Consider the following 24,630-nt stretch of genomic DNA (forward strand, 5'->3'; position numbering starts at 1 on the left):
TCTGCAGAGTATAAATAAAGAAAATGGAAATGAAAATTTAAAATAAAAAACTGATATTGACATGAAATTTCAGGTCAGGCAGAGACTTCTGATCCAAGAAGATGATTTGAGCTCAAATTTTTTCCTCAAACCATGCATTCCCCCACTGAAGCCACTAAATGGATAGGATAAAAAAATTCTACATTAGTGCTGGAAACCGGGGAAGGAAATCATCCCCACCGCTGAGGCGCAGAGGGTTGATGAGACACAGGAGTAGCCGTAACTCTGCCAACGATGGCCCTCGTGATGCGGGAAGAGAGCCGTGTGCCATGAATGTCTTCCCTTGACTCTGCCAGGAAGGTAAGCAGACTGTTCTTGACAAGTACAGAAGAAAAAAAGCAAATGATACAGGTCGGCAATATTGCTTTCCCCGCTCTGCCTTCAAGGATGGAGTGATTCTTTCCCTGCTCGGTTAGCTGTGAGACTGCTCTTGGGCTTGGAAAAAAGCCGAAGGATTTCTACTAATAAATTATGTGGACCGACCCAGAGAAGAAAGGATCCAGGAGAAGAGACAAGGAGGGCAGTGGGCAGAGGTTGAGAGATCAGGAGAAAATGAGAGGAAAGGTTGATGTGGCGACTGGGTCTTTGGGAGAGACAGAACAGCTTTAAGAACGCTAGATGCACATTGTGTAGCACACTTCTGGACGTGAAATCCTGCTGATAGGGAGCCTTAGGCACAAGCACATGATCCGGTTTTCTTTGCAACAGTCGATTGGAAGCGGATCGGTGTCAACCCAGCGCCAGGAGGCAGGCTAGCGATGCTCTCTGCTGGCCTTCTCCATGGGTGTCTTGTGGGAGATTCAACATCAACTGATTCTTCACCGTGTCTGGCCTGCGACATGACAAGGACAGTCTGTGTGTGTGTGTGTGTGTGTGTGTGTGTGTGTGTGTGTGTGTGATGGGGGGCTCTCCCCTGTGTGCTACCTTCCTAGCTGCTTCCTGCCAGCCTCCTCTTCTGCCTTCCTCTTGGCTATGTAAACCAGAGACCATGGTTTTAAAGAAATATTCGGTTCAAGGTGACCAAGATGGGTCATCTTCCCAGCGCCAACCCCCTCCATCTTTGACCCCTCACGAGTCACTGGGCCTCGGAGAAGGTCATTTCCTAAGTCGGAGAGACTCCAGGAGATCCAGGAGGCGGAGTCCGTGACGGCTAAGAGCAAGGCAGCCTCGCGTCCTCATGTAATTTCATCTCTTACGGCTCCTGTGGCTTCGTGCCGACAATTATAAGCGCATCCATATAGACTGAATGAATACATGTAGACTGAAGTAGGACAGGACAGTAAGATAATAAGCATCAGCCAACCTAAAGCCAGAAATAAGAGCTATGGCAAGGGCGCGCGTTCAAAGGAACCGGGGAGCAGCCCCCGTCTCTCGGCCCAAAGCTTGAGCCATTAAGAGGGACGCACGGGAAGACCACAGCGTCTCTGTGGTGACTGGGCATCTGTCCACGCTCCGCTGATGCGCTGCTCCCAAGAAGAGGAAGGGAGGGGCTTAGCGACCCCTGCCCAGGCCCTCGGTCCCCTTTTCCAAAGTCACCGGCTGATTCCGTCGCCCTCTGGGCCCAGGACTTAGGAACTAGAGGGTGCAGACAGGGCAGCGTAGCAAAGTAGCAAAGCCGCCTGTATGTGGCACAAATGCCGAAGTAGAGAAGAAGGATCCGCCACCAGCCCCAACCCCAGCACTCCCGGGGGGTTTCTCCTTTCCGTCTCTCGGGCTTAGTCAGAGAAAGCCCCTTCCTGTCTTCAGGAGGCCATTGCTGCAGTGTTGGCACGGGCAGCACACAGTTTCTTCTGGAAGACTCTCGGGAATTTGAATGATACTACACCTGAATGAACTGCAAGGCCTCTACATTAGCCTCCCCGGAGCGGCCATACCCAATGACCGCAAGTGAGTGGCTCAAAACAACACAAAGGTGGCCTCTCACTGTCCCGGAGGGCACGCGTCGGAAACCAAGGTGTTGGCAATTCTGCGCTGCGTCCAATGGCCCTAGGGGAGAATCCTTCCCTGCCCCTTCCAGCTTCTGGTGGTGTCGGGTCTTCCTCGGCTTGCCGTTGTGCCCCCCGCATCTCTGCCTCTGTCTCCACGTGATCTTCACGTGACCTTCTCCCTGCATCTGTCTCGTAGGGACACCAATCATTAGACTTAAGGCCCGCCCCAAACCCTGGACTTTAAAAGACCCTTTCTTGCACGTAAAAGACCCTATTTCCAAGTTAAAGTCACATTCTCAGGCTCCGGGCGGTTAGGACTAGGACATACCTTTTGGTGACCATTATTCTGCCCACTGTCACCACCAAGGCTTAATCTCTATATTCTGTATTCTCTGTCCCACCTGAAACTGCGTCGGAACACGTTGCCTGACATGGTGTGAGGGACACGGGCTGATGTGAAAACACTGCGTGTGGCCATGGCTGGGCACCGGCTTTGACCTCACCTAATGTTGGGTGTACTTCTGACCTCTCAAAACCCCCTGTATTACATTGTTGGCCTAACCAAACATATCAGAGAGAGGAGAAGCCTGGGTTATTTGCCTCTTGTCATTCCTCATACTACAGGAAAAGTCCTTTCTGCTATCGATGGGCGGGCACCTAGGGCTCAGTACTTGAGTTAAGGCGCAGAACACCTGTATCTGCCCATGCTACAGATAGGTGAGTTTTACAAGGGCAGGTCAGCGGCAACCACTTTGTCTGATGAACCCTTTTCCTTAGATCCTCCCTAGATTGATTTCCTTGAGACAACCACAGAATCCCAGAAGCAAGAGAGTATCGTGGGTCCATCACATGCTTGTGCTGCAGGCCGTAACTCACCTGGTTAGCAGTGCTAGACTGTGAGGGATCTGTGCTAGACTGAAAGGGATCTAGAGCATAGATATACGGAGTGAAATTCAAAATTTAACGGGAATGGTGGGTTTTCAGGAAATGTGGCTGGTAAAACACAGAAGGGACAAGGTCAGGAGTAGCTGCCCAGCTCAGACCCTACAAATCAGCCCAGGAGAGGCAGAGCTGGCTGCCTGCGCGTCTGCATTTTGAGAGGGAGGAGGGGTATTGGCCATGGTTGTCATCGTTGATGCTGACCATGTATTCAGGGGAGCAACACAGCTTCTGTGAGGGTGACTTGGTAACATTTTCGGATCCACCAGCAGTCACCAGCAGCTCATGTGTTCAGCATCAGGACCCAGGCACAATATGTTCATTTCCTCATGGGAATTTGCTAATCAAAGACTTTTTTTTTTTAAGTTTATTTATTTTCAGAGAGTGGGGGGAAGGGGCAGAGAGAGACTGAGAATCCCAAGCTGGCCCCACACCTCCAGCGTGGAGCCCAACACAGGGCTTGAACTCACGAACCATGAGATCATGACCTGAGCCAAAACCAAGAGTCTGACTGATGCTCAACCAACTGAGCCACCCAGAACCTCTACTTTTCTTAATATTTAAAATATATGTCTAGTCAGTTTCTGCTGTTGTGCCAGTGATGTAGACTCCAGTGGGAGTTTCTTCAACATTCTGGACGACTCTATCACTCAGCATATCTTCAGTGGCTCCACTCTTACGTCTATGGATGATATCACCTTGGGCAGACATTTAGAAACCTTAGGACACAACAGTCCCTGCCATTTGCCTATGTTCCTGTAGGTATGCAGCTCTAAACTACTGTTTCTTTTTCAGTAATGACCACTAGAACCTATTTGCTACAAATTTGCTCCCTATTTGCTGGGAGGTATCTTATATAGTATGCTATAATTCCAAGCCTCTTTGGTACCACCCAAGGACCAGTCCCTGATAACGACCAATGATTTGAGCATCTTTTCATGTGTTTATTGGGCATTTGTATAGCTTGTTTTGTGAAGTGTGTCTTCAAATCTTTGGGCTTCTTAGTTATTTATTATTGAATTTTGAGAATTCTTCACATATTCTGTGCATACGTCTATAGTCGAGAGATATGAATTGTGATTTTTTTCTTCCAGACACATTCTGTGAATCCTTTCACCTATGGTTTGTCTTTTTATTATTTTTTTTATGCTGTCCTTAGATGAGCAGAAATGTCTAATTTTAATGAAGTCTAAGTTATCAATTTTGTCTTTTGGGGCTAGTGCTTTTTGTGTCCTAAGGAATTATGCCTACCTCAAGGTTATGTTATGAAGACCTTTTCCTATGTGTTTCTTGTAAAAGCTTCAAGGTCTTAGCTTTTATGGTTAGGTCTATGACCCATTTAAAACTAATTTTAATGTACGGTGTGAGGTAAGGATCAAAGTTTCTTTTACTTTGTTGCAAAGAGATTTCCTTTCCCCACTGCATTATCTCAACACCTTTGTTGAGAATACATTGACCATATATTTACAAGAGCCTATTTCTAGATGTTTTCTTCTGTTCCATTGACTTACTTCCCCAAACTTGTGCTAATTCCATACTGTTTTGCTAACTGCATTTCCATATAATTCTAGAATCTAGAATCTAGAAGCTAGTTAATTTAAACAAAAAGCCTGTTGGGGTTTTGATGAGAATCGCATTCAATTTATAGATCACTTTGGGGAGAACATTCTCACAATACTGAGTATCTCTCTCCATTTATTAGGTCTTCGATTTTTATATGCAAAGCTATGTAGTTCTCAGGGCCAAGGTCTTGCTTATCTTTTGCTCAGATATTTTCTAAGTATTTTGTACTTTCTGCTGCTATTACAAATGACATTGCCTTTCACTATTATACGATTAATTTGATATTTAATAATTGTTTCCAGTATATAGAAACATAATTGGTTTTTGTATACTATCTCAGGATCTTGACAAATTTACAGTATATATATATATATATATATATATATATATATATATATATATACAACATTAGCATATATACTAGTATATACATTAGTATATATACATATTCTAGATTTTTTTATAGCTTCTTTAATAATTGTCTACATATTCAATCTTGTTTTCTGCAAATAAAGACAGTTGTGTTTCTTACTTTTCAATCTTTAGGCCACTTTTTTGTTTTCCTTGCCTTATTGCACGGATATACACTCATTTTTAAAGAAGTTATAAAGGGTATTTCTTCCACATGTCTCCCTTTTCCCTTTCATATAGGTGTGTCTGGACCTCAACTTGAGTTTTCTTTGAGGTCTGCTCCCATCTCCATTCCCCAGAGTTAGAGGGCAATACCTTTTCCCCATTCTCCCAGTTTCCATGAGGAGGGATTTTCTCCAAGTAGCCCTAGCTAGTTGAGGAAGTGAACTGAGTTCGGGTTAGCAACTGGGCACGAGTATCATAGCCCCCCATCTCCCTGGAAGCTGGCCTGCAGGCAGGGAACGTGCATTCTTTTTTTTTTTTTTTTTTTTTTTTAATGTTTATTTATTTTTGAGAGAGAGAGAGAGAGAGAGACAGAGCATGAGCAGGGGAGGGGCAGAGAGAGAGGAAGACACAGAATCCGAAGCAGCCTCCAGGCTCCGAGCTGTCAGCACAGAGCCCGACACGGGGCTTGAACCCACGGACCGCGAGATCACGACCTGAGCTGAAGTCGGACGCTGAACTGACTGAGCGGCCTGGACGCCCGGGAACGTGCATTCTTGATTGCTGCCAGCTCTGCAGTAAGCTCGGTGTTAAAGGCTCTGTCGCCATAAGAGGAGGTAAGGACAGTCCACCTCCCCCCAGACCAGGTGTGTCTGACTCCTTCGGGGCTCAGCAGATGCTTTGCTCTCATCCTCAGCTACATCTTCTGACACGGCCTTTACAATGCAAATTACATACTGGTTCTCATCTGCTTTCCCCCTTGACTAACGCCCCAGCTTCTGTAGAACTCAGAAGGGGAAGAGGGGAGCCCTTAACTGGAGCCTCACAAGAGCCCCCCAGTCTACAGCTCTCAGGTAGCTGCAATTCCTATTTCCCAAACAAGAGGCCAAAGCACAGTACAGGCATTGAGAATGGCTCTGGACTTCTCCTTCTGTGTGATACATTTCAAATATGGCAGCTGGAAAAGAAAAGTTGATGGGGTACAAAAAGCTCCTTTGTGAGTGTATGTGGGAAAATGCACGGTCGGAGAGGAGGTGTGGGCAGGGGTGAGGAGCACAGGAGAGGCAAGGAGACTCCCTAGGTTAGGAGCCCAGCTGTGGCATTTCATAAAGACTGTGTGACTATGGACAGATTACCTAGCCTTGCCACATCTCAGTTCTTTTATCTGCAAAACGGACTGTTAGGAAAATTAAGTGACTTCATTCATTTAAATGCTTAGAGTAGCACCTGGCCCGTAGTAAGCACTCAATAAAAGCCGTTACCATTATTTTATTACAGACACTATAGATACAACTGTTTTAGAGAAGGTGTGGGGGAGAGGGACTGGTAGGAAAAGAAAGGAGGAAAAGTATCCTGGATGTTGGGAATTTTCTGGTGTACCACGGACTCAGAAGACTGAGAAATCTGCTTTTGGTCACCTTAGACCAACCTGGCCTCTGCAAAAGGCTTGGGTGAGCACTTCAGTGAGTCGTGGGGTTCAGTGAATAATCTGAGTTCAAACTCTGCCTCTCACACCACTGTTGTTTGATCCTGGGCAAGCCATCCAATGAGCCTCCTTCTCTGCAGGAGAAAGGATACCTGCCCCCTTCCCCAGGACAGCTGTGGCCGCCCCTGGATCAAAGTACGTGACGAGTGCATACCCTGGGTGAGGCCAGGGGCTGGTTCTCCGAAACTATGCAATCTTGTTACTGGCACTCAACCCAACTCCCCATTCTGCTCCTTCCAGAGCATTCCAACGGGACCTGCTTGAAAAACCTACCCGATATTTGGCAGCCGCAGAAGCTTGTGTTAGGTTCTATTATAAATAAACTTGACAGTGCATGGAAAAGTCCCGTATCCCTGAACTGGAAGGAGGGTGTGCTGTGTTTGAATCGGGGACAGTGAAAGCCCCCTCTCAGACCTGCGGACTTAGTCTGAAGAAGCATGCACGCATCCACACTGCGCCCACCGCCCCCCCCCCCCCCGCCAGCGCCCCCCGGTCAGCCACGGGGCACAGGGGGAGTTTACAGCTGGACCGCCACGCTTGAAAGCCAATTCAACATTAAGAATAACCACGGCCTTTTGCCAACATGGTGTGTCATATTTATTGGGCTATTCACAGGTCAGCTAAAACAGGAGGAAAGGAAAGACCAGATGACATCAGTAACGTCAGGAAACAAAATATTTAGCATTTCTTAAGTTTCAAATTTTGCATTCCGTTGCAGCTGAGGAATATAGGCAATTCATTAACATAACTGCAATGGGTGTGGTTTATTCTTAGCAACGAGAAGCACGGACATTTATTCAACCGAAGACTTTTAGAACACTAAGCGAAAAAGGAAAGTATATTTTCATGTAGCTAAGACAAGAAAATCATTTATACAAATTAAATTGATACAAAATACATTATAAAGAGAACACACATACAAAAGTCATTAAGTGGGTCAAAGAGCAAGGATGTCACAGAACGCCACACGGAGAGAACACTGGTGTGAATTCATTTCAGTTATGAAAGTAGGTCCAAAGTTTGAGTTACACATTTACTGAGGTAAAGGCACGATCACTTCAACATAATTAATGGGGAAGAATCCAGATTCCCCATGGAGCATTCCCTCATACCAGTTTTCATCTATCTGATTGGTTAATGTAATGATGTCTCCTTCTTTAAATCCTAGTTCTCCTTGGTTCTCTGGCTCAAAATCATAGAGACCACGACAGCAGGGCTGGTCCATGGGAACGTTAGAACCTGTCCACGTCATACGGAGACAAAAAGTACAGGTTAATGGGACACATGATCTTTGGAGAAGGGGGAAGATGGAGAGCTGGAGGGGTCATGAACACCAGGTCATCTGCCTTCTTCCCCAAAAGGCTGGCTCAGCCCGGCCCACCGATGCTGCGCTCTTGGGGTCTGTCCCGGCTGCCCCTCACTAGATGACGCCCTCGCAGACCTCCTGGGCCCACGGCTTCTCCCCTGGGTACCCCATCCAGAGGAGTCAGGCCCGGCCTACCTTCCTGAAGCAGCTCCTTAGTTCTGCCTGGAGCCCGAGGGAGACACAGAACTACAAGGCCCAACCCCTGCCCTCTGGGAGCTTATGGTTTCTTTGTGAAGATCGGACAATACACATGCAACATTTGAAGGACAAAGATGAGGTGGTGAGTCACTTATAGCTCAGAAGCTCAGAGAAGGAAGAAGCAGAAAAGGCCTGTGTGGTCGGGACATCTTCTCGGAGCTGGTGACCGGGACATGGAATGACGCAGGATGTGATGCTGGAGAGAACAGGTAGACTATTCACAGACCAGCCTGACGTGCTGGGCTGATTATAGGAAGTTCTCGGAATAATGGTTTTCTTTTTTTTTTTTTTTTTAAATTTTTTTTTTCAACGTTTATTTATTTTTGGGACAGAGAGAGATAGAGCATGAACGGGGGAGGGGCAGAGAGAGAGGGAGACACAGAATCGGAAACAGGCTCCAAGCTCTGAGCCATCAGCCCAGAGCCTGACGCGGGGCTCGAACTCACGGACCGCGAGATCGTGACCTGGCTGAAGTCGGACGCTTAACTGACTGCGCCACCCAGGCGCCCCGGAATAATGGTTTTCAAATAGTTATTTTTTAATTTCTAAACTAAAACATGGCAATGGTAAGAAAGGAAGAAGAAAAGAAGGGAGGGAGGGAGGGAGGGAGGGAGGGAGAAAAATATGCAAAATCGAGGAAAGTCAGCTGTAACCCACTAACCCAGAAATAACCAATGTGAGATTTAACGTTTTGGTGGAGAAGCTTCCAGATGTGTTTATGAATATATTTGCATATGTATTTACATAAATATGTTCATGAAAGAACATTCCTATACATATTATTGTGACTTTTTCTCCAGATTACTTTTAATTGCTGAGCAGTTGTCAACTATATCAGTATGACATGATTTTTTTTAACGTTTATTTATTTTTGAGAGAAAGAAAGACAGAGTGTGAGCTGGGGAGGGGCAGAGAGAGAGGGAGACACAGAATCCCAAGCAGGCTCCAGGCTCTGAGCTGTCAGCACAGAGCCCGACGCGGGGCTCAAACCCACGAACCATGAGATGACGACATGAGCCGAAGTTGGGATGCTCAACCGACTGAGCCACCCAGGTGTCCCGACTTTTTTTTAAGTTTTTTTTAAAATTTTTTTAGCATTTATTCATTTTTGAAAGGCAGAGAGACAGAGCGTGAATGGGGGAGGGGGAGAGAGAGAAGGAGACACAGAATCTGAAGCAGGTTCTAGGCTCTGAGCTGTTAGCACAGAGCCCGACGCGGGGCTCAAACCCACGAACCAGGAGATCATGACCTGAGCTGAAGTTGGACACTCAACCAACTGGCTTAACCAACCACCCAGGTGCCCCAATGACATGACTTCTTTAACTAACCTCCTATTGCTGGATAGTTAAGGTCCCTCCTGCCCTCCCTCCTTCCTTCCTCTTTCCCCCTTTCTTCAATTTATTTGTCTATTGTTTTTTGGTCTTAAAAGTTTTAGGAGCCCCCTTTTATACTATACTATACTAATTACTATACTTTGTCATTTTGCTGTGAGCATTATTCCCAGTGTATCATGCTTTCTTCAATCTGTTCTGGAATGTGTCCTGGGGGTGGGGCAGGGAAGGGGGTCTGTTTGGTTTTGGCATACATACAGGTCAAGTTCATCAACCTTTGCATCCCAGGTTCCTCCTCCACGTTCGTATGTACATATTCAACTAAATTAATCCCAGCAATGATTTAACTTTTTCAGGTGAAAATGTTTACTCTTAACTCCATTGAATTTTGGCTAATAGAGGTGTTATTTACCTTTAACAATGCTCAAGGGTTATCTCAACACAATTTATTAAATGATCCTTTCGTCCTCTACTGACTTCAAATATTACTTTTACCTTCACCATATATTTAATTATCACGTGCACTTGGATGTATTTCAGGATTTTCTATTTTTTTCCCATTGATCGATTTAGGCACCTGCAACGACGCATCATTTTAAATGTTGTGGCTTTCAAGTAAACGTTAATTACTAATAAGGTAAATTCCTCATCACTTTCTAATCTTTCAAAATCTCCTATTCTCATGAAATCATTCAACTAGGCAAACTTAAGTATCAATGTATTGAGGGTTGTCCCCCCAATAAAAATCCCACTTTGGGGGCACCTGGCTGGCTCAGTCGGTACGGCATGTGGCTCTCGATCTCAGGGTCGTGAGTTTAGGCCCCACACTGGGCAGAGAGATTACTTTTTAAGAACTGCATTTTGATTGCAACTGGATCATATTTTTTTTAAGTATTAAGACTAGTTTTAGGAGGTTTTCTAATGAGCGATGATCTGTGTTCCCTGAAAGAACCACTTACACGTGTGTTAAACTTCCATCCGACAGAGAGACCGGGTTTGTTAACTATCTAAGATTTTCGCATCTCTATTCAAAAGCGAAATTACTCTCATTTTACATTCTGGTCAGCTTTTGGTATCAGAACATGCCAGAAACTTGTTTTCTATTCTCCAAAATATTCAGTCTTGAATGTTTGAAAACGTTTGCCCCCGATGATCTAGGCTAATGGGTTTCTGAACACAGAATGCTTTCTTGGATAGTTTGTGATAGTAACATAAGAGTGTCCACAAAGGAGGTGTGTGGCCCCACTCCAGGGCACGACAGCCTCTAACGGGACGCGTGGCCTCAGCCAGTCTCATGATTCCCTGTGGAGGAGCTGAGGCAAGGGGGTGGGCAGGAGCGGAGAGGTTGCCCCGGCCAGGGGAGGTGACGCCTGACCAGAGGGTCAAGCTCACGGACCACTGGTGGACGCAGAGCAGATGTGACTGTCCCCGTGAAGAACGAGCCGGAAGGGAGCTGAGCCCCACCCCGGGAAAACCACGCGCCCCGTGTACATGGTAACCACCCCGTGGACAGAGACCACCGCCAGGAGACAGAGCAGGCCATCCAGAAGACCAGGGAGGACTCACACCATCGACAGCCGACTCCTCACGGCTTCCTTTTGTCACAGGAGCAGAGGGAGGTCTGCAAAGGCGGGAGGCAGTGTCCCAGGACAAGACCACACCGGATTCACAGTCTGTGTCCTTTCACAAGAGCTTAACCCCTGCACGTGACTGAAATATCTGCCTAGGTCGTCTCACTTCTGCCATCCTGTTTTATGCTTTCTGTTTTGATTTCCTTTTTTCCATAATCAGCAAACAGTTTCCTTTCTCTAACCTCAACTGAGAGTCGAGGCAAGTTCTGCCAGAGACTGTGTTCCTTCCTCACCGAATCTTTTATGTCCACATAAAGAGAATATAGATTTGGGTACTTCTGTGTCTGGCCAAATGAGAAGCCCCTCTGTCCCAGGCAGCAAATTCACCGTGCGCTGCCCGTTTCTCTGGCTGGTGGCGCGGCCCTCCTTCAGCAGGACCCCACTGCCCTCCTGTTACCGCGGCTCTCGATACGGCGGCACGTTAGGATGCCCACAGCCCCTCTGAGCCCCAGGCCGATTAAGTCAGAAGCTCTGACAGTGGGGCCTGGACACCAGGGCTTCTTAAAATTTCTCAGGGGATTCCAATGTCCAAGGGAGGCTGCAAATCATCAGCCTAATGGCCCTCCCCCCTCCCTCTGCTTTCGTCAACCAGAGCTTGGGAGTGTCATGGCGTTTCAGCCGGTGGGGAAAGGGAAAGTGGTCACGGTAGGGAACGGGATCCTCTTCTCCCTCTCCAGATGGGAAGCTCCTTCCCATGTGGTGACTTACACGTAGACCAGCCTTTTAGCATCTGGATGCACCTGCACTACGGTCTCTAGAATGTACTTGATGTTTCTAGCTTTCTGATGGCTCCTTCCACGCCAGACCTCCATGCCACCCCAACTTTTGTCACAATGATGGCGGTGGGAGGATTTCAACGTGGAGGCCCGGCTCATCGTCTTGAATTTGAACAGGATAACGTGCAATTACTTCAAAGCACTGGGAAACGGGGTGTTTTGCCTGCAGAACTTTTCATTCTCCTCTGGAAACACAACGCCTGGCTGGTGAGTTGGGGCACCGAAAATCTGTGGCAACTTGGGCCGTTGCGTCACAGTCAACTTTATTAACGGACACGTGCTTTAATGTGGTCTATGAAGGTGATTACCGTCCTTTTAGCATCTCCAGCACTCTACCAGTGCAATCAAGAGGTAGCCGGAGGCAGCTGCCAAACCACACGGTAGGCTCGGGAAGCACCTCCTTGAACGCGAAACGTCAGCGCTAGAAAGGTATTTTGGTGGTCCTCCCATGGACCCTTCTCTTTTTTTTTTTTTTTTTTAATTTTTTTTTTCAACGTTTATTTATTTTTGAGACAGAGAGAGACAGAGCACGAACGGGGAGGGGCAGAGAGAGAGGGAGACACAGAATCGGAAACAGGCTCCAGGCTCTGAGCCATCAGCCCAGAGCCCGACGCGGGGCTCGAACTCACAGACTGCGAGATCGTGACCTGGCTGAAGTCGGACGCTTAACCGACTGCGCCACCCAGGCGCCCCGACCCTTCTCTTTTTGAAGGAGAGACAGTGATGCCTCTAAGAGGTGACAACAGCCTGGCCCCGGGGCTAATGGCAGCGCCAGGGCCAGACGCCAGGGCTCCAGACCCCAGCCTGTGACCTACCCGACGGACGTCACCTCCTACGTGATCCAGGACGCTACTCAGGGTTGTCAAGCCATTTTATGAGCTACCACCCTGACCACGGGTCTAAGTGTATGTATTTTTTCCTCCCATTTACTCTGCAAGCTACCTGCAACGACTAAAATAAATGCTAAACTGCAGGCACGCACTTACCCCGACCACCAGCTACATGTGTAGACGTGTGCACTCCCAGCACACACACCGAACACATCAGGGGAAAGACACATTACTCACTTCTCACCTCATTTATTCTAGGCAAGGGACCGTTGCCACGCTGCCCACTTAGATTTTCTAAGAGCTGGAGAGCGACCAGCACTCCTATCACACTCCATCAGCAGATGAGCCCCAAACAGGGCGTCTCTGCTGAGACCACTGAGTGGAGAGACCCCTGGACACCAGTTCCCTGAACACCTGGCTCTCTCCGGCCAGCTCCGCGCCGCCCCCGAACACACTTCCGGCAGTGTGGGCACCAGGTAAATCCACGCCCTCCGGCTAGAGCTGGGCTGGCCGTCCTGATTGACAACAAGCAGCAGACGATATTCTGGAGCATCGTCCCACGCACTTGTCATGCTGACTCGCGTCTGCGGTCTGGGGCCCTTAATCCAAGGGGCGGTGGCCTCCCTAACTTGATGGAAAGGGGAGAGCCCGCACGTGGACAGTGCAGTCGATGTGGCAAGTTCTAAGTTGCAAAATAATGCCACTTCAGCTATGAAACAGCGGGCAACGGCTTTCATGCCGGCGCCAGGTAGGCTTTTCTGAGATTTAAGAGGCAGAGAGAGAGACACCGACAGCCAGATAGGCTGACTCCTGGGGTCCAAGGAACCGGGATGTGAAGAACTCAGAGCAAGGAGATCCTATTACAAGCCGCGAAGAGGGAAGGGCTGTTCCCTGCCACCCAGAGGGGATACACAAGCTCTTTCTAGAGGCCGGAGAGAGAAGAGGCTGGGCAAGAAGGCTGAAATGCTCCCCAGATTCCATCCAGGGCAGGGGGGGGGGGTGGTCTTGGGCCCCACTTCCCACTGGAATTCTGGGAGAAGGCGGGCACCCCCCCCCAAGTGCTCTAGCCCCACAGGGGGTGGGGGGCCAAACAGTGGTAACGGTGGGGTGGTGTAATTAAGCCACCCCTGGCTCCCTGTGACCCGCGAACAAATCTCAAGTCCCCCTGGAAGCAAGGAGGTGCTGGGGTGGCAGCTGGACCGGGCGCGGCCTAGGGGTGGGCACACAGGATGCAGAGACCCCACAAGGCAGAGCTGGAGGCTTGGACCACAGAGCCAGGCCCGGGCCTGTAGTGATAAGTCACCTCAACAGTGCGAGCAGGTCAGGCCCAGACAAGCTCCTCGCCGGCCACCACGATGTCCAGTGCCCTTCCCCTGGCATCCGGGCCACATCTTGGGGTCGAGACGTGGGGAGAAGAGGGCCGGTGAGGAAAACCAACAGCCCTGACAGGGACTTAAAGTGAATTTAAGTCCTAAATTGACCAAGTAATAAGTGGATAGTCTACTTTCTATTGAAAGAGACCGAGTTACCTTGAAATGGCAAGATTATGTTTTTTTCCACCATTAGAAGAGATGGAAAAAAGATTAATTTTTTTTTTTTTTTTTTTTTTTTTTTTTTTTTTTTTGGCCAACAGTAGAAATGGAAAAAAGATTAACTTGTTTCCGCCACTGGTCTCAATGGAGGCAAGTTCAGTTCACTTAAAGAGAAATAAAAGTTTCTGCCCACCTAAGTGATAATGTATGAATTTTCCCTGTCCACAAAAGAGGAGTCAGAATGACCAGGGCTGGAGCCCAAAGGCCCGGGCAGAACAGACCACGTTTCCTCAGTGGGGTCTCCCAAACGGGACCAGCCACAAACGTCCCCAAGGTGCCCGAATGCCCAACTTCCCACAGTCAGAAGCCGGCACCTTTGCTGAAACCTTCGCGTGAGAAAAGATGGGTCGTACCCAGCGTCCCATCCTCAGGGACGACGTGTGCTTTCTGTCCCCTGGAGTCTGGCAACTGGTGCTCCTCGACCACGCCCACCTGCCGGCTGTCCCACACACAGCAGTGGCCCCGGACCCGCGGGGAGCTGCTCTCGCGTACGTCGCCGGCCGATGTGCACGCGTGTGCTGCACAGCAGGCAGCTGACCCCCCAGCCCCCCACCGCCCAGCCTTCCCCCCACCCCCGCCCTGGCCCAGTGGCCTGTGTTTATTTTCTCTTACTCCTGAGACCTGGCTTAACGTAACACGAGAGCAGAGGTGGGAAAAACACAGTCTTCCTTGTTAAAGCCCTGAAACAAAGATTATTTTAACAGAGAAAAGGGAGTATCCCTGTTAAATATTTATTATTCCTGTCCTGATCCACACCATTAGGAGAAAAAGAAACAAAGGAGGCTGGAACACAAGAGCTTCAAGGTGGCTGGTCAGTAAGTACCCTATCGGCAGCACACGACAGGTAGGGAGCTCCTGTTCTCCCTAAAATAAGTTTCCCTCCCTCTAGGCAATAATTTGGCCTAGTTCCTAACAATATTGGGTCCCCCCCCCTTATTATTTTAACAACGGTAAAATTCCAGGGAGTGCCCTTCCCCCAGCCAGCCCTTCGTGCCCCCAAGTCCCTGCTGCAGAGGGCCCAGCACATCTTACTACAGTGGTGGTTCCCTGGTCCTCAGCCCCAGTCGGCGACAGGGGTGACACGTGTTTACCACGGGCCAGGGCAATATCCCGAGTGCCTCGCTGGTACCAGTGGGCCCACTTTGGTTCCATTACTTCCCTCAGTGGGATGGATGGAGAAACCAAGGCATACAGAGGTTCAACACGGCGCGCCTCCATCTGGGTCCAGAGTCCACCCTCGATCCGAAAGTCATTAGCTGGTGGGTCCATCCCCACCTAATTTCTGAGCCAACCCCAAGCTGGGGTGCGGGGAGGGCGGGGTCCATCCGTCGGGCTCGGTGAGCCCATGTGTCCTCGGCCTGGCGCGCTCGGGGGAGCTCCAAGGCCCCGGGATGCCCTCTGGGGAGCGGTCTCCCCTAAACCCCTCCCTGGTCCTCCGAGGCCCACCCAGGTCCCACCTCGCCTTGCCAGTCATGCTCAAAGGACGTCCTTTGGGTACTTAGTCTCTGTCCCGCTTGCCTCTGCCTGAGCCTCTGCTTCTAAGTGAGCAGCTCAGGCTTCAGTTAGAAAACAAAACAAACACTGGCATCCACCGCAGGTGGCAGATCAGCCACTAGAGTGGACGTGGCGTCAGATGTCCCTGGCATTCTGCAGCCGGGCCTGCTCACGTGCCAGGATCTGCCGGCCTGTCCTCAAGGACCGTGTCTCTGCCCCTGCCGCTGACGGCGGTGGAGGGGGACGGGGAGCGAGAGGTCAGCGGGGCGGGGGGCATCCTTCTCTCCGCGGCAGGAAAACATCGCCATCTTGGGCCGCATTTAAACTTGGGTGGTTTTCAGACCCTCAGAGGCCCCCACTGCTCTCTCCTCTGCTGGCCCCGACTCTGGGGATCCCGTTACCCAGAACCCCCCCGCAGAGCACCCCAACTAACTGCAAGGCAAGCTACGACCCCACCCCCCAACTCCTACAGTTTGGAGGGGAAAGGGGAGGGAGAGAGAAGTGATTCGCACACCTGCTGCCGATATGAGCGCCTACTGGCGAACGATCAATCTACCAGAAGCTACTGACCTGAGGAGGGTTCTTTGTCTTTTAGTAAGTGCCCCAGACTTCTGTGCCTTTGGAGTGTTTTGTTCCTGCTTTTTTTTTTAGTCTTTCTCTTGCCTCCCTTGTGGTCGGGCCGCGACCCGTCACTGTCCTGCCGTGAGTGGGCCTTCCCGAAGCTGTCCCTTGGCCTCTCTAATCTGCTGCTTCCAGTCTGCTGTAGGCTAGGAAATCAGAGGACCATTAGGTGACACCAACAGCCACTGGGTCGTGGGCTCTTACTCTGCAGCCCTACGCATGCCCAGCACCTCGATTTACACAAGCTTCAAATAAACCTGTGCGGTCAGGATGCTAATTCCCATCCTTTTGAGGGTGAAACCGAGACCCAGAGGCATGGGGTGAGAGCCAGGGTCTGGGCACTTCTGTGGCTCCGGAGCCCATCTGACAGTGAGGACTGCAGGGGACACCCATCGCAGCCGGGCGGGCTCAGGTTCTGCCGCCTTCCTGGTCTTAAGTCTGGAAGCTCAGAGGTGTTTCCGTATCACCAACACTACCGGTGGGGCCGCTAAGGGGCAGAGAGGGAGTTTCCTGTCAATGGGCGGAGTTAACCCAAGCAGGAATGGGGGACCCTTTACCCCCTCTGGGAGGCTTCAGCTGCACACCAGGACCTCCCTGAGATCTGGCTGTGCCCCCACCATCGGACGATGGGGTAGCTCAGCTCTTGACGGGCTGGGACGCATAACCGGTTTCAAACTTTCAAGTTTATTTCCAGTTCAGACTCGTTCTCAGGCACTCCGGGCCAGACACCACACTCAACCCAGGAGATGCCACCTCTTTTGAATTAGAATGAGCATATTTGGTGCAAGTTTCAATTTCTTTTTCTTTTAATCAGTCTAAAATCTCAAGCACTTGTAGAAAAAATCCTTGGAAGCTAAACACTTTCCCGTTAGCTGACCCAGACACAGCAGAATTATGATAAATACCACAAAACCTATTTTGTTTAGCATCTCTAAAACACTATTTTTGGGGCGCCTGGGTGGCTCAGTCGACTGAATGTCCGGCTTCGGCTTAGGTCATGATCTTACAGCTCGTAGGTTCGAGCCCTGCATCAGGCTCTGTGCTGACGGCTCGGAGCCTGGAGCCTGCTTCGGATTCTGTGTCTCCCTCTCTCTCTGCCCCCCGCCCACTCACACTCTGTCTCTCTCTCTCCCTCAAAAGATAAGATAAACATTAAAAATATAAATAAATAAAATAAAATAAAATAAAATCCTATTTTTGTCCGCTGGTAATAAATTAGACAGGGACTTCAGATCCCTGGTTTCTAGCTCTGGATTAGGTCACCTCTGGGCCCTGACTTTCAACTTTAATCTGTGGTTAATGCTACGGACTGAATGTCCAACAAATTCATACGCTGAAGCCTAGTCCCCAGTGCGGTGGTAAGTGGAGGTGGGACTCTGGGGAGGTGATTAGGTCACGACGGTGGACCCGCAGGAATGGGACCGAGCCACCATGTCGGGACACAACAAGAAGACAGCCATCTGCAAACCAGGAAGCGGACCCTCACCGGCCACGGAATCTGCTGGCACCTTGACCCTGGACCTCAAGCCTCCAGTGCTGTGGGAAATAAGTGTGTCGGTTAAGGCCCTGGTCTGTGGTGTTCTGTGACAGATGCCCAGCTAGCTAAGACAAATCTACTGAAGTCTATGAACTGTCTTTCTAGAAATAAGACATCTGTGTTCATCCACAGGGGATGTGACTTGTTGAAATTGCCGGTCAGTGGAACTCAAGCTTCATGATTCTACTCTCGTCTATAAAAATGAGCATGTGTGATTTCTTTTACCCTTAATACCAGTCCTCCATAGCTGATGAAGACTGCAACACCCCGGTGTGACCAGTAAGGCGTGTGCCCTCCACCCTGCACAGCCTTGCTGGTCCCGAGCTGTAATTGTCCCGAGATGTAATTTCGAAAGTTGAGGCCCCTGTGCTTATGGAAGCTTCCTGGAGGTGGCCCTCTGTGACAACCAGGCCTGGGAGGTGACCCTCTGTGATCATCAGGCCCAGCGTCTGTGGGTCCCCTTCGCCACTCCGAGTGAAGGGAAAGCAGAAAACAAACGGTGGCCTTAATCACAGGTGGCTTCCTGGCGGCCGGCACGGGGCCAAGCCTGCAGATGTGTTTCCTTTGCTCTGCTCCTCGCTTTGTATAGTGCGGATTAGATGCCAACACTTAAAAATCAGGAGATTGATTGGGGCGCCTGGGTGGCTCAGTCGGTTGAGCGTCCGACTTCGGCTCAGGTCACGATCTCACGGTCCGTGAGTTCGAGCCCCGCGTTGGGCTCTGTGCTGACAGCTCAGAGTCCGGAGCCTGTTTCAGACTCTATGTCTCCCTCTTCCTCTGACCCTCCCCTGTTCATGCTCTCTCTCTCTGTCTCAAAAATAAATTAAATGTTAAAAAAAAAAAAACTTTTTTTTTTAAAAACCAGGAGATTGCCAGAAATATATGATTTCTGGCTTCTCTTGAAAAAATCAGAAAGGCTGGCTATTCTGGGCCCACAGCCCCGGGCACCAAGCAGTGGCTACTGCCCACTGGCGTCCCCGTGACTAGACTCACCTCCCCTCTTTGTGCACCTGTCCTGGAGGTCCGGTGTCAGCCACTTATCACCGGCCTGGCACTGTTTTCTTATGCTTTCCCTGCGTCTCTCATCCTCATAATCTGGCATTAGAATTTGCACCTGGGGCCACACCCACTGGATAATTCCAGGGGGCGTCAGACAGGACTCCGAGGTACTGTCCCCTGGATTTGTGCTATACGGGTGCCCTATGTGTCACACGGGACACAATCCATTTCTACACTTTTTTTTTTTTTAATGTAAGTACCAGGGTGCCCAGGTAGCTCAGTTGGGTGTCTGACTCTTGATTTCGGCTCAGGTCATGAGGTCACGATCTCGTGGTTCATGGGATCAAGCCCCACGTCGGGCTCTGTGCTCACAGCACTGAGCTGCTTGGGATTCTCTCTCTCTCTCTCTCTCTCTCTCTCTCTCTCTCTCTCTGCCTCTCTCTGTCCCTCCCCAGCTTGCTCACCAGCTCTCTCTCTCAAAATAAATAAACATTTAAAAATATATAAGTACCTATATTAATATTTAGATAATGACATTTTAAAATTTAGCTTAAACACCTTGCAAAATATCGACATTTTTAAATATGCAGCATTTGAGATAATAGAATCGTATCACCATCTCAGCCAAGTAGTATTAAACTTGCCACAACTAAGTTACAAGTTACATCTTACAGCTTTTGGAAACCTCTTTTCATAGACTTTTTCGAAGAATTACAGGAAACCATTCCCTGCAGGGAGAGAGCCTTTCCCTCTAAAGCTTCCTTCAGAGGAAAAATAAGAGAAGGGCTTTTCTCCTTTCTCGAATCAATGGCTGCTGATCAACAATAAGAATCATGGTTCAATTTCATCTTCTTAAAGAAATATTTTTTAAACACAGAACATACAAAATGTTCACTCTGTACACTTCTCAAGTTTTTAAGACTGTTAGGTGCTCATAAAAGATAATTATTACAGCCACAGAGTGAGCTGGGAAAGAAACTTGGAAGGTGTTAAAGCTGATCATTTTACTCAGGAACAAGGTCAAATCAGCCCAGAGATGTTAAGAAACTCACCCAAAGTCACACAGCTCATGGATCTGAGCTACAATACAGGAGTCCTGCACCTCCTTGTTTATTTCTCTCCTGTCAATAGCACTGACTGACCCACCGCTGATAGTATACAGAAACGGATGTGTGGGGAGGGCAACAAGCAAGAAAATTGTGGGAGGGAAAGAAGAAAAAGTAAAAACCAACCTGCCCACGAAGCAATCACCACTGTCGCTGTTAAGTGACATTTTAATTTCCTCTTTGGAAATTTAGTTTAAAAAAAAAAAAGCACATATTTCTATTTGCAAAGTGCTCGTCTTCTTCGAGTTTCAAGCCTCACACTTTACTTTGGAAGAAATGTTTATTTTCTAACGTAATCCCAGAGATTCTGCCCCAACAGGGGGAACGACTCAGACTCGAGACAGGATTTCCGAGCCCCTCTGACAAGTGTCAAGAACTTTATAAAAGTCTCCTTTATACCTGAAGGGAGTTGGACTGTCTTCACATAGGCCCTTTGAGAGATTTATTCTGCCTTGCTCTGAAACGCCTACGGCATGCGCTCACAGCCCACACTTGTTCACTGATCTCAGCCCATCTCAGGCCGGAGCGTATTAACCCTAAATCGTGAGTATATAAAGCGGCACCCTCTTTAAGAACCCAAGTGGGAGGGGGGAACCCTCCACACATAATCGAGTTGATAAAAAACGTAAAATATACCTTGTCTTTTTTTTTATGTTTTGCTTATTTTTGAGAGAGAGAGAAAGAGAGACACAGAACGTGAGCAGGGGAGGGGCAGAGAGAGGGAGACACAGAATCCGAAGCAGGCTCCAGGCTCCGAGCTGTCAGCACAGAGCCCGACACGGGGCTCGAGTTCGGGAACCGCGAGATCACGACCTGAGCCGAAGTCAGACGCTCAACCGACGGAGCCACCCAGGCACCCCTATAATTTGTAACGCACTAAGTGACAACGTGGGGCCCGGTAAAAATGAGCCAGGAAGATACTTGAGCACAGGTTACAAACTCCTACACTATTTTCTGCAAAACCCAGGGTTTTCTGGGAACAACCCAGGCACACGTTTCAGCCTGGAGACTTTTCTTGGCCCCCTCGTGTCTTTGGGGACCCAGGGGCAGCACGTGCCTGTGAAGCGTCGTGACCCTGCACTCACGAGCTCGGCCGGGCGGTGCTTACTCCAAGCCAGGGCGACAGCGGGGCTCTGCAATTCATCATCTCCACATGTGACTTCCACCACCATCCCCCTCCCCCTTCTCCCTTCCTGGCTCATTCTATTCATTCTCTTCAGCAGCGAGAAATGATGTTATCAAAGATTCCATCTCAGTCCCGCGGTGGACTGTGCCTAATTGACCTGCACCCTTTTTATCTCCCTCTTTTCCTTTAGAAAGAAACGATGGAGAAAATGTTCTTGGAATTCGTTCCTGGCAGAGTCCTGCGAGCTTCGCTTTAAATTGTTAGTGAAATGCTTGACATTTTTCCTTCACTTTATAAACATTATGTGCAAATCACCCAGAATCCTAATGGAAAGTAATTTCCCATTGATACAGGCTATAAAATGCCATTTTCTTTTGAAACCGTGCCCCAGAAACAAACAGTACAGGACCCCCTTACACTCGCAGATTCCACCCACAAATCACCGAAGCCCGATGCTGGAGTCCGGGGCCCAGGCTCCTGCCAGGGGCGATTTCGGAGAGGCAGCCCGGGAAGGCACAGGCACGCGTCCAACGGTGGCACTCGGAGCCTGCAGCACCCGAGAATCCGGCGGCCGGACCCGGAGCCTTCCAGAGACCATCTCTTGCACATCTGTGGTCTGGTCTCTGGCCGACCACTGCCCTTCTAACAACTTAATCTGCCCAGGGGCCTAGCTACTGGCCAAGAAGGAGGGGACGAAAGCACTGACAGGCACAGTCTGGCCGAGAAAGCCAGGGAACTCGCTGTCCCATCTGCATTTTCTTCTTCCAGGTCAGATGCATACAACCAACTCCCTGTGCGACCACCTGCTGGCTGCAGCGTCCCTGCAATCAAGAATCTTGGAAATAAATCATCCCCAATGCTCTTGGACGTTTTAAACGTTGCCCTGGATTCCTTCTTAATGATATAAAGTGAAATATCTGTGAGGGAAAGTGCCCAGCACTGCTACTTACTGGCTCTGTGGCCTTGGGAAAGATCCCACTTAACCCCTCTGAGCCTCCACTTACACATCTGCAAAACGTGCATGACAACAATCTAAGAAATGTGTATGAAGCATTTCGTACACTACCTGACCCACAGTAAGTACTCAGGAAGTGTAACCGCTATGTTGTTATATTATTAGTTGTTACTCTTTTATTTTCTACTATTACCACTTCCTTGCAATATTGGTACGGTCGTGAAATGAATTCTGTATATAAAGCATCAGATAATGATACCTGGCCTATCTCTGGCACTCCAATGCTACGTCCTTATGGCCTCAAGTGATGCTTCAGTTAAAATCCACCTTCACTGTCACAGGGTACAGTGCTTTTCACTCTGTCAGTCTGAGAGGTCCAGTCAGCAGCCTCCAGGTAGGCGAGGACCCCCCTCCCAAAGGAGAGCTGAGTTTTCTCTCCTAGCAAATGACAGCATGGCACCCTGGGAGCTGGCCCCTGGCTCCTGCTCACTGGGCTTCCCTCAGACACAATCCGGTGCAGGGGGCGGGGAGGGGGGTGACGGGCAGCCTGGGGTCGGCCTCACTTTCAAGTTTTTAGTTTTTTATATCCCGCTTCTTTCCAAACAGAAATTGTGAAGTGGCTTATAATAATATACGTATTCAGAATCTAGTGTTTCTGGACCAGAAGTAGAGAAGCAAAGCCACAAACACTAGGGCAACAATGTATCGTCATCCAAACGGGAGAACTTCCGAGAGTAAAAGTGGGGCGTTATTACAAACTGAACTAGAGCAACGGAGACGGGACTGTCTGGGGACAGTTTACTGGGACTGTCCCAAGCGAATGAGGGTACAGGGCTGCCGTGGCCCAAGGGGAGGAGAAGCACGTGAGCCAGATGCAGTCGCGTTAATGGTCCCCATGATCCTCTCCTCACACCCGGCACTGAGCTTCCTGGAGGTTTATCCAAATGTTCTTATTTGAATGTTCTTATCAAAACACAACTGGAAGAGTATCTTGGAAAGAAAGGAAACTGTTGTCCGTGATCCTACTACCATCTAACCTGGTCTTCACACATTTGCACACATTTGCAGAACTGCAATCGCAGGGTACTTACAAGTTTGCGTCTCTTTTCCACTCAATTTTCACACCACACACAGGTTTATGCATCTACATAACGTCCACAGTAATAAGTCTAAGTAGCTGCATAACAACCCCTCTGATGTACCGTTGCCCTATTACAGACAAATATATATAAATGAATGCTGGCCATTAGGTTATTTTCACTTATAACTTTTTATTTCTCTAGACAGTGGTGTAACAGAACAGGGAATATGCTGTTGCTTAAATTATTTCCTTAGGACACATGTCCGGGCATGAAGCCACTGAGAATGCATAAACATTTTTATTAATTTTGATAGATACTGCTAAATTGATTTCCCAGTGGGTCACCCCAGGGGTCGACGGATGATAGCCTGCAGGCCAAATAATGTTTTAATGGAACACAGCCTTGCCCATTCATTTCCACGCTGTCTACGGCCGCTTCCCACCGTAACCAAGTCACGTGGTTACAACAGAGCCCGTACGGCCCACGAAGCCTAAAGTATTTACCACTCGGCCCCCGACGGAAGACATCTGCCAGCTCTCGCTTACCTTAATGCGCCTTCCCACAAGCAGCGTGGGCACGGACGCGGGACCACACTCTCACAGAAATGAATCATGTGGGACCTACAGGGAGGTCAGCGAGACAGAACAGATGTCTTCTTCCACAGCAAGTGTGTGGTCGGCAAGTGTGGTACGAGCCACGAGCTAACCACGAAACCCACTCTTCCCTTCTTCCCCAGGAATATCAATACAGGTAGGATGTGACTCTCCCCGCAACCCCCCCCCCCCCCAGCCCCCAACTCAGCCTCTGCAGCCAAGTGAGGCCATCAGGCTCCGCTCCTGCCAGACTGGGAGTGGAAGAGACGTGAGCCATGTGGGGCTCATTTCCTAAAGGCGAATCTCTGGCCTGGGCTCCCAGTGTTAATTTCTACCTTTTTTGAACACTTGCTTCCTGGAGTGTCCACACAACAGCAACTACTACCTAACTGACACAACACGGTGCCAGAAGTGGGGTCTTGCCACCACGAGACTTGTGCTGCCGACTCTGCGGGCAGGAGGTGATGAGGAAGACGCGGGTATAACAGGCGTGAAGCCACGACCTCGCTGAGTCGTGGCAAAGCGTTTGGTGACACCTTGGCCTATGACCAGTTGGAGAGCATATCACGTGCCAGCAGCTCGAAAGAAGAAAGATGGATAAAACAGAACGCTAGTGCGTGTTCGCCGCTCCGTGGTGCTGCCACAAACTGCTGTAAGAGAGACAACAAGAACTGCCCGGTTTGCAAGCAAAAGTAAGAGGGAGGAGAGAAAAGAGCTGAGGTTGGACTGCAGTGCGTTAGAAAAGCTAACTGCTTGATGAGCAAGGTGTTATCCCAAATCACCCTGAGACTTCTCTAAACCAAATGAAGGACCCAGTTCTGCGGCAAGGATTAAGTTAAAAGTATCGCCTCCCCACTCCCAGTCC

The 24,630-nt window shown here is 49.2% G+C and overlaps 1 protein-coding gene and 1 long non-coding RNA gene across 9 annotated transcripts in view; one reads left to right on the plus strand and one right to left on the minus strand.

Annotated features, from left to right (window-relative positions):
* The first annotated feature begins 5,483 nt into the window (after positions 1 to 5,483).
* Positions 5,484 to 7,276, plus strand: LOC123582423. Its single transcript, XR_006704373.1, has 2 exons — positions 5,484 to 5,659; positions 6,769 to 7,276. It is a non-coding gene; the product is annotated as an uncharacterized LOC123582423 (long non-coding RNA).
* SH3GL3 (SH3 domain containing GRB2 like 3, endophilin A3) overlaps positions 5,721 to 24,630 on the minus strand; it is a 137,159-nt gene continuing 118,249 nt past the window's right edge. For 5 of the 8 annotated variants that reach the window (XM_045448586.1, XM_045448593.1, XM_045448592.1 and 2 more), the window contains one exon: positions 7,102 to 7,767. In XM_045448586.1, the coding sequence (XP_045304542.1) occupies positions 7,562 to 7,767 (206 nt within the window). In that variant the 3' untranslated portion in view covers positions 7,102 to 7,561. Of the gene's footprint in view, positions 5,759 to 5,799; positions 6,001 to 7,101; positions 7,768 to 16,312; positions 16,514 to 24,630 lie in introns of those variants that run through there. The other 3 variants (XM_045448589.1, XM_045448587.1, XM_045448588.1) reach the window with 3 other exon arrangements.

Source organism: Leopardus geoffroyi, chromosome B3, assembly GCF_018350155.1.
Source record: "Leopardus geoffroyi isolate Oge1 chromosome B3, O.geoffroyi_Oge1_pat1.0, whole genome shotgun sequence".
Lineage (NCBI taxonomy): Eukaryota > Metazoa > Chordata > Mammalia > Carnivora > Felidae > Leopardus > Leopardus geoffroyi.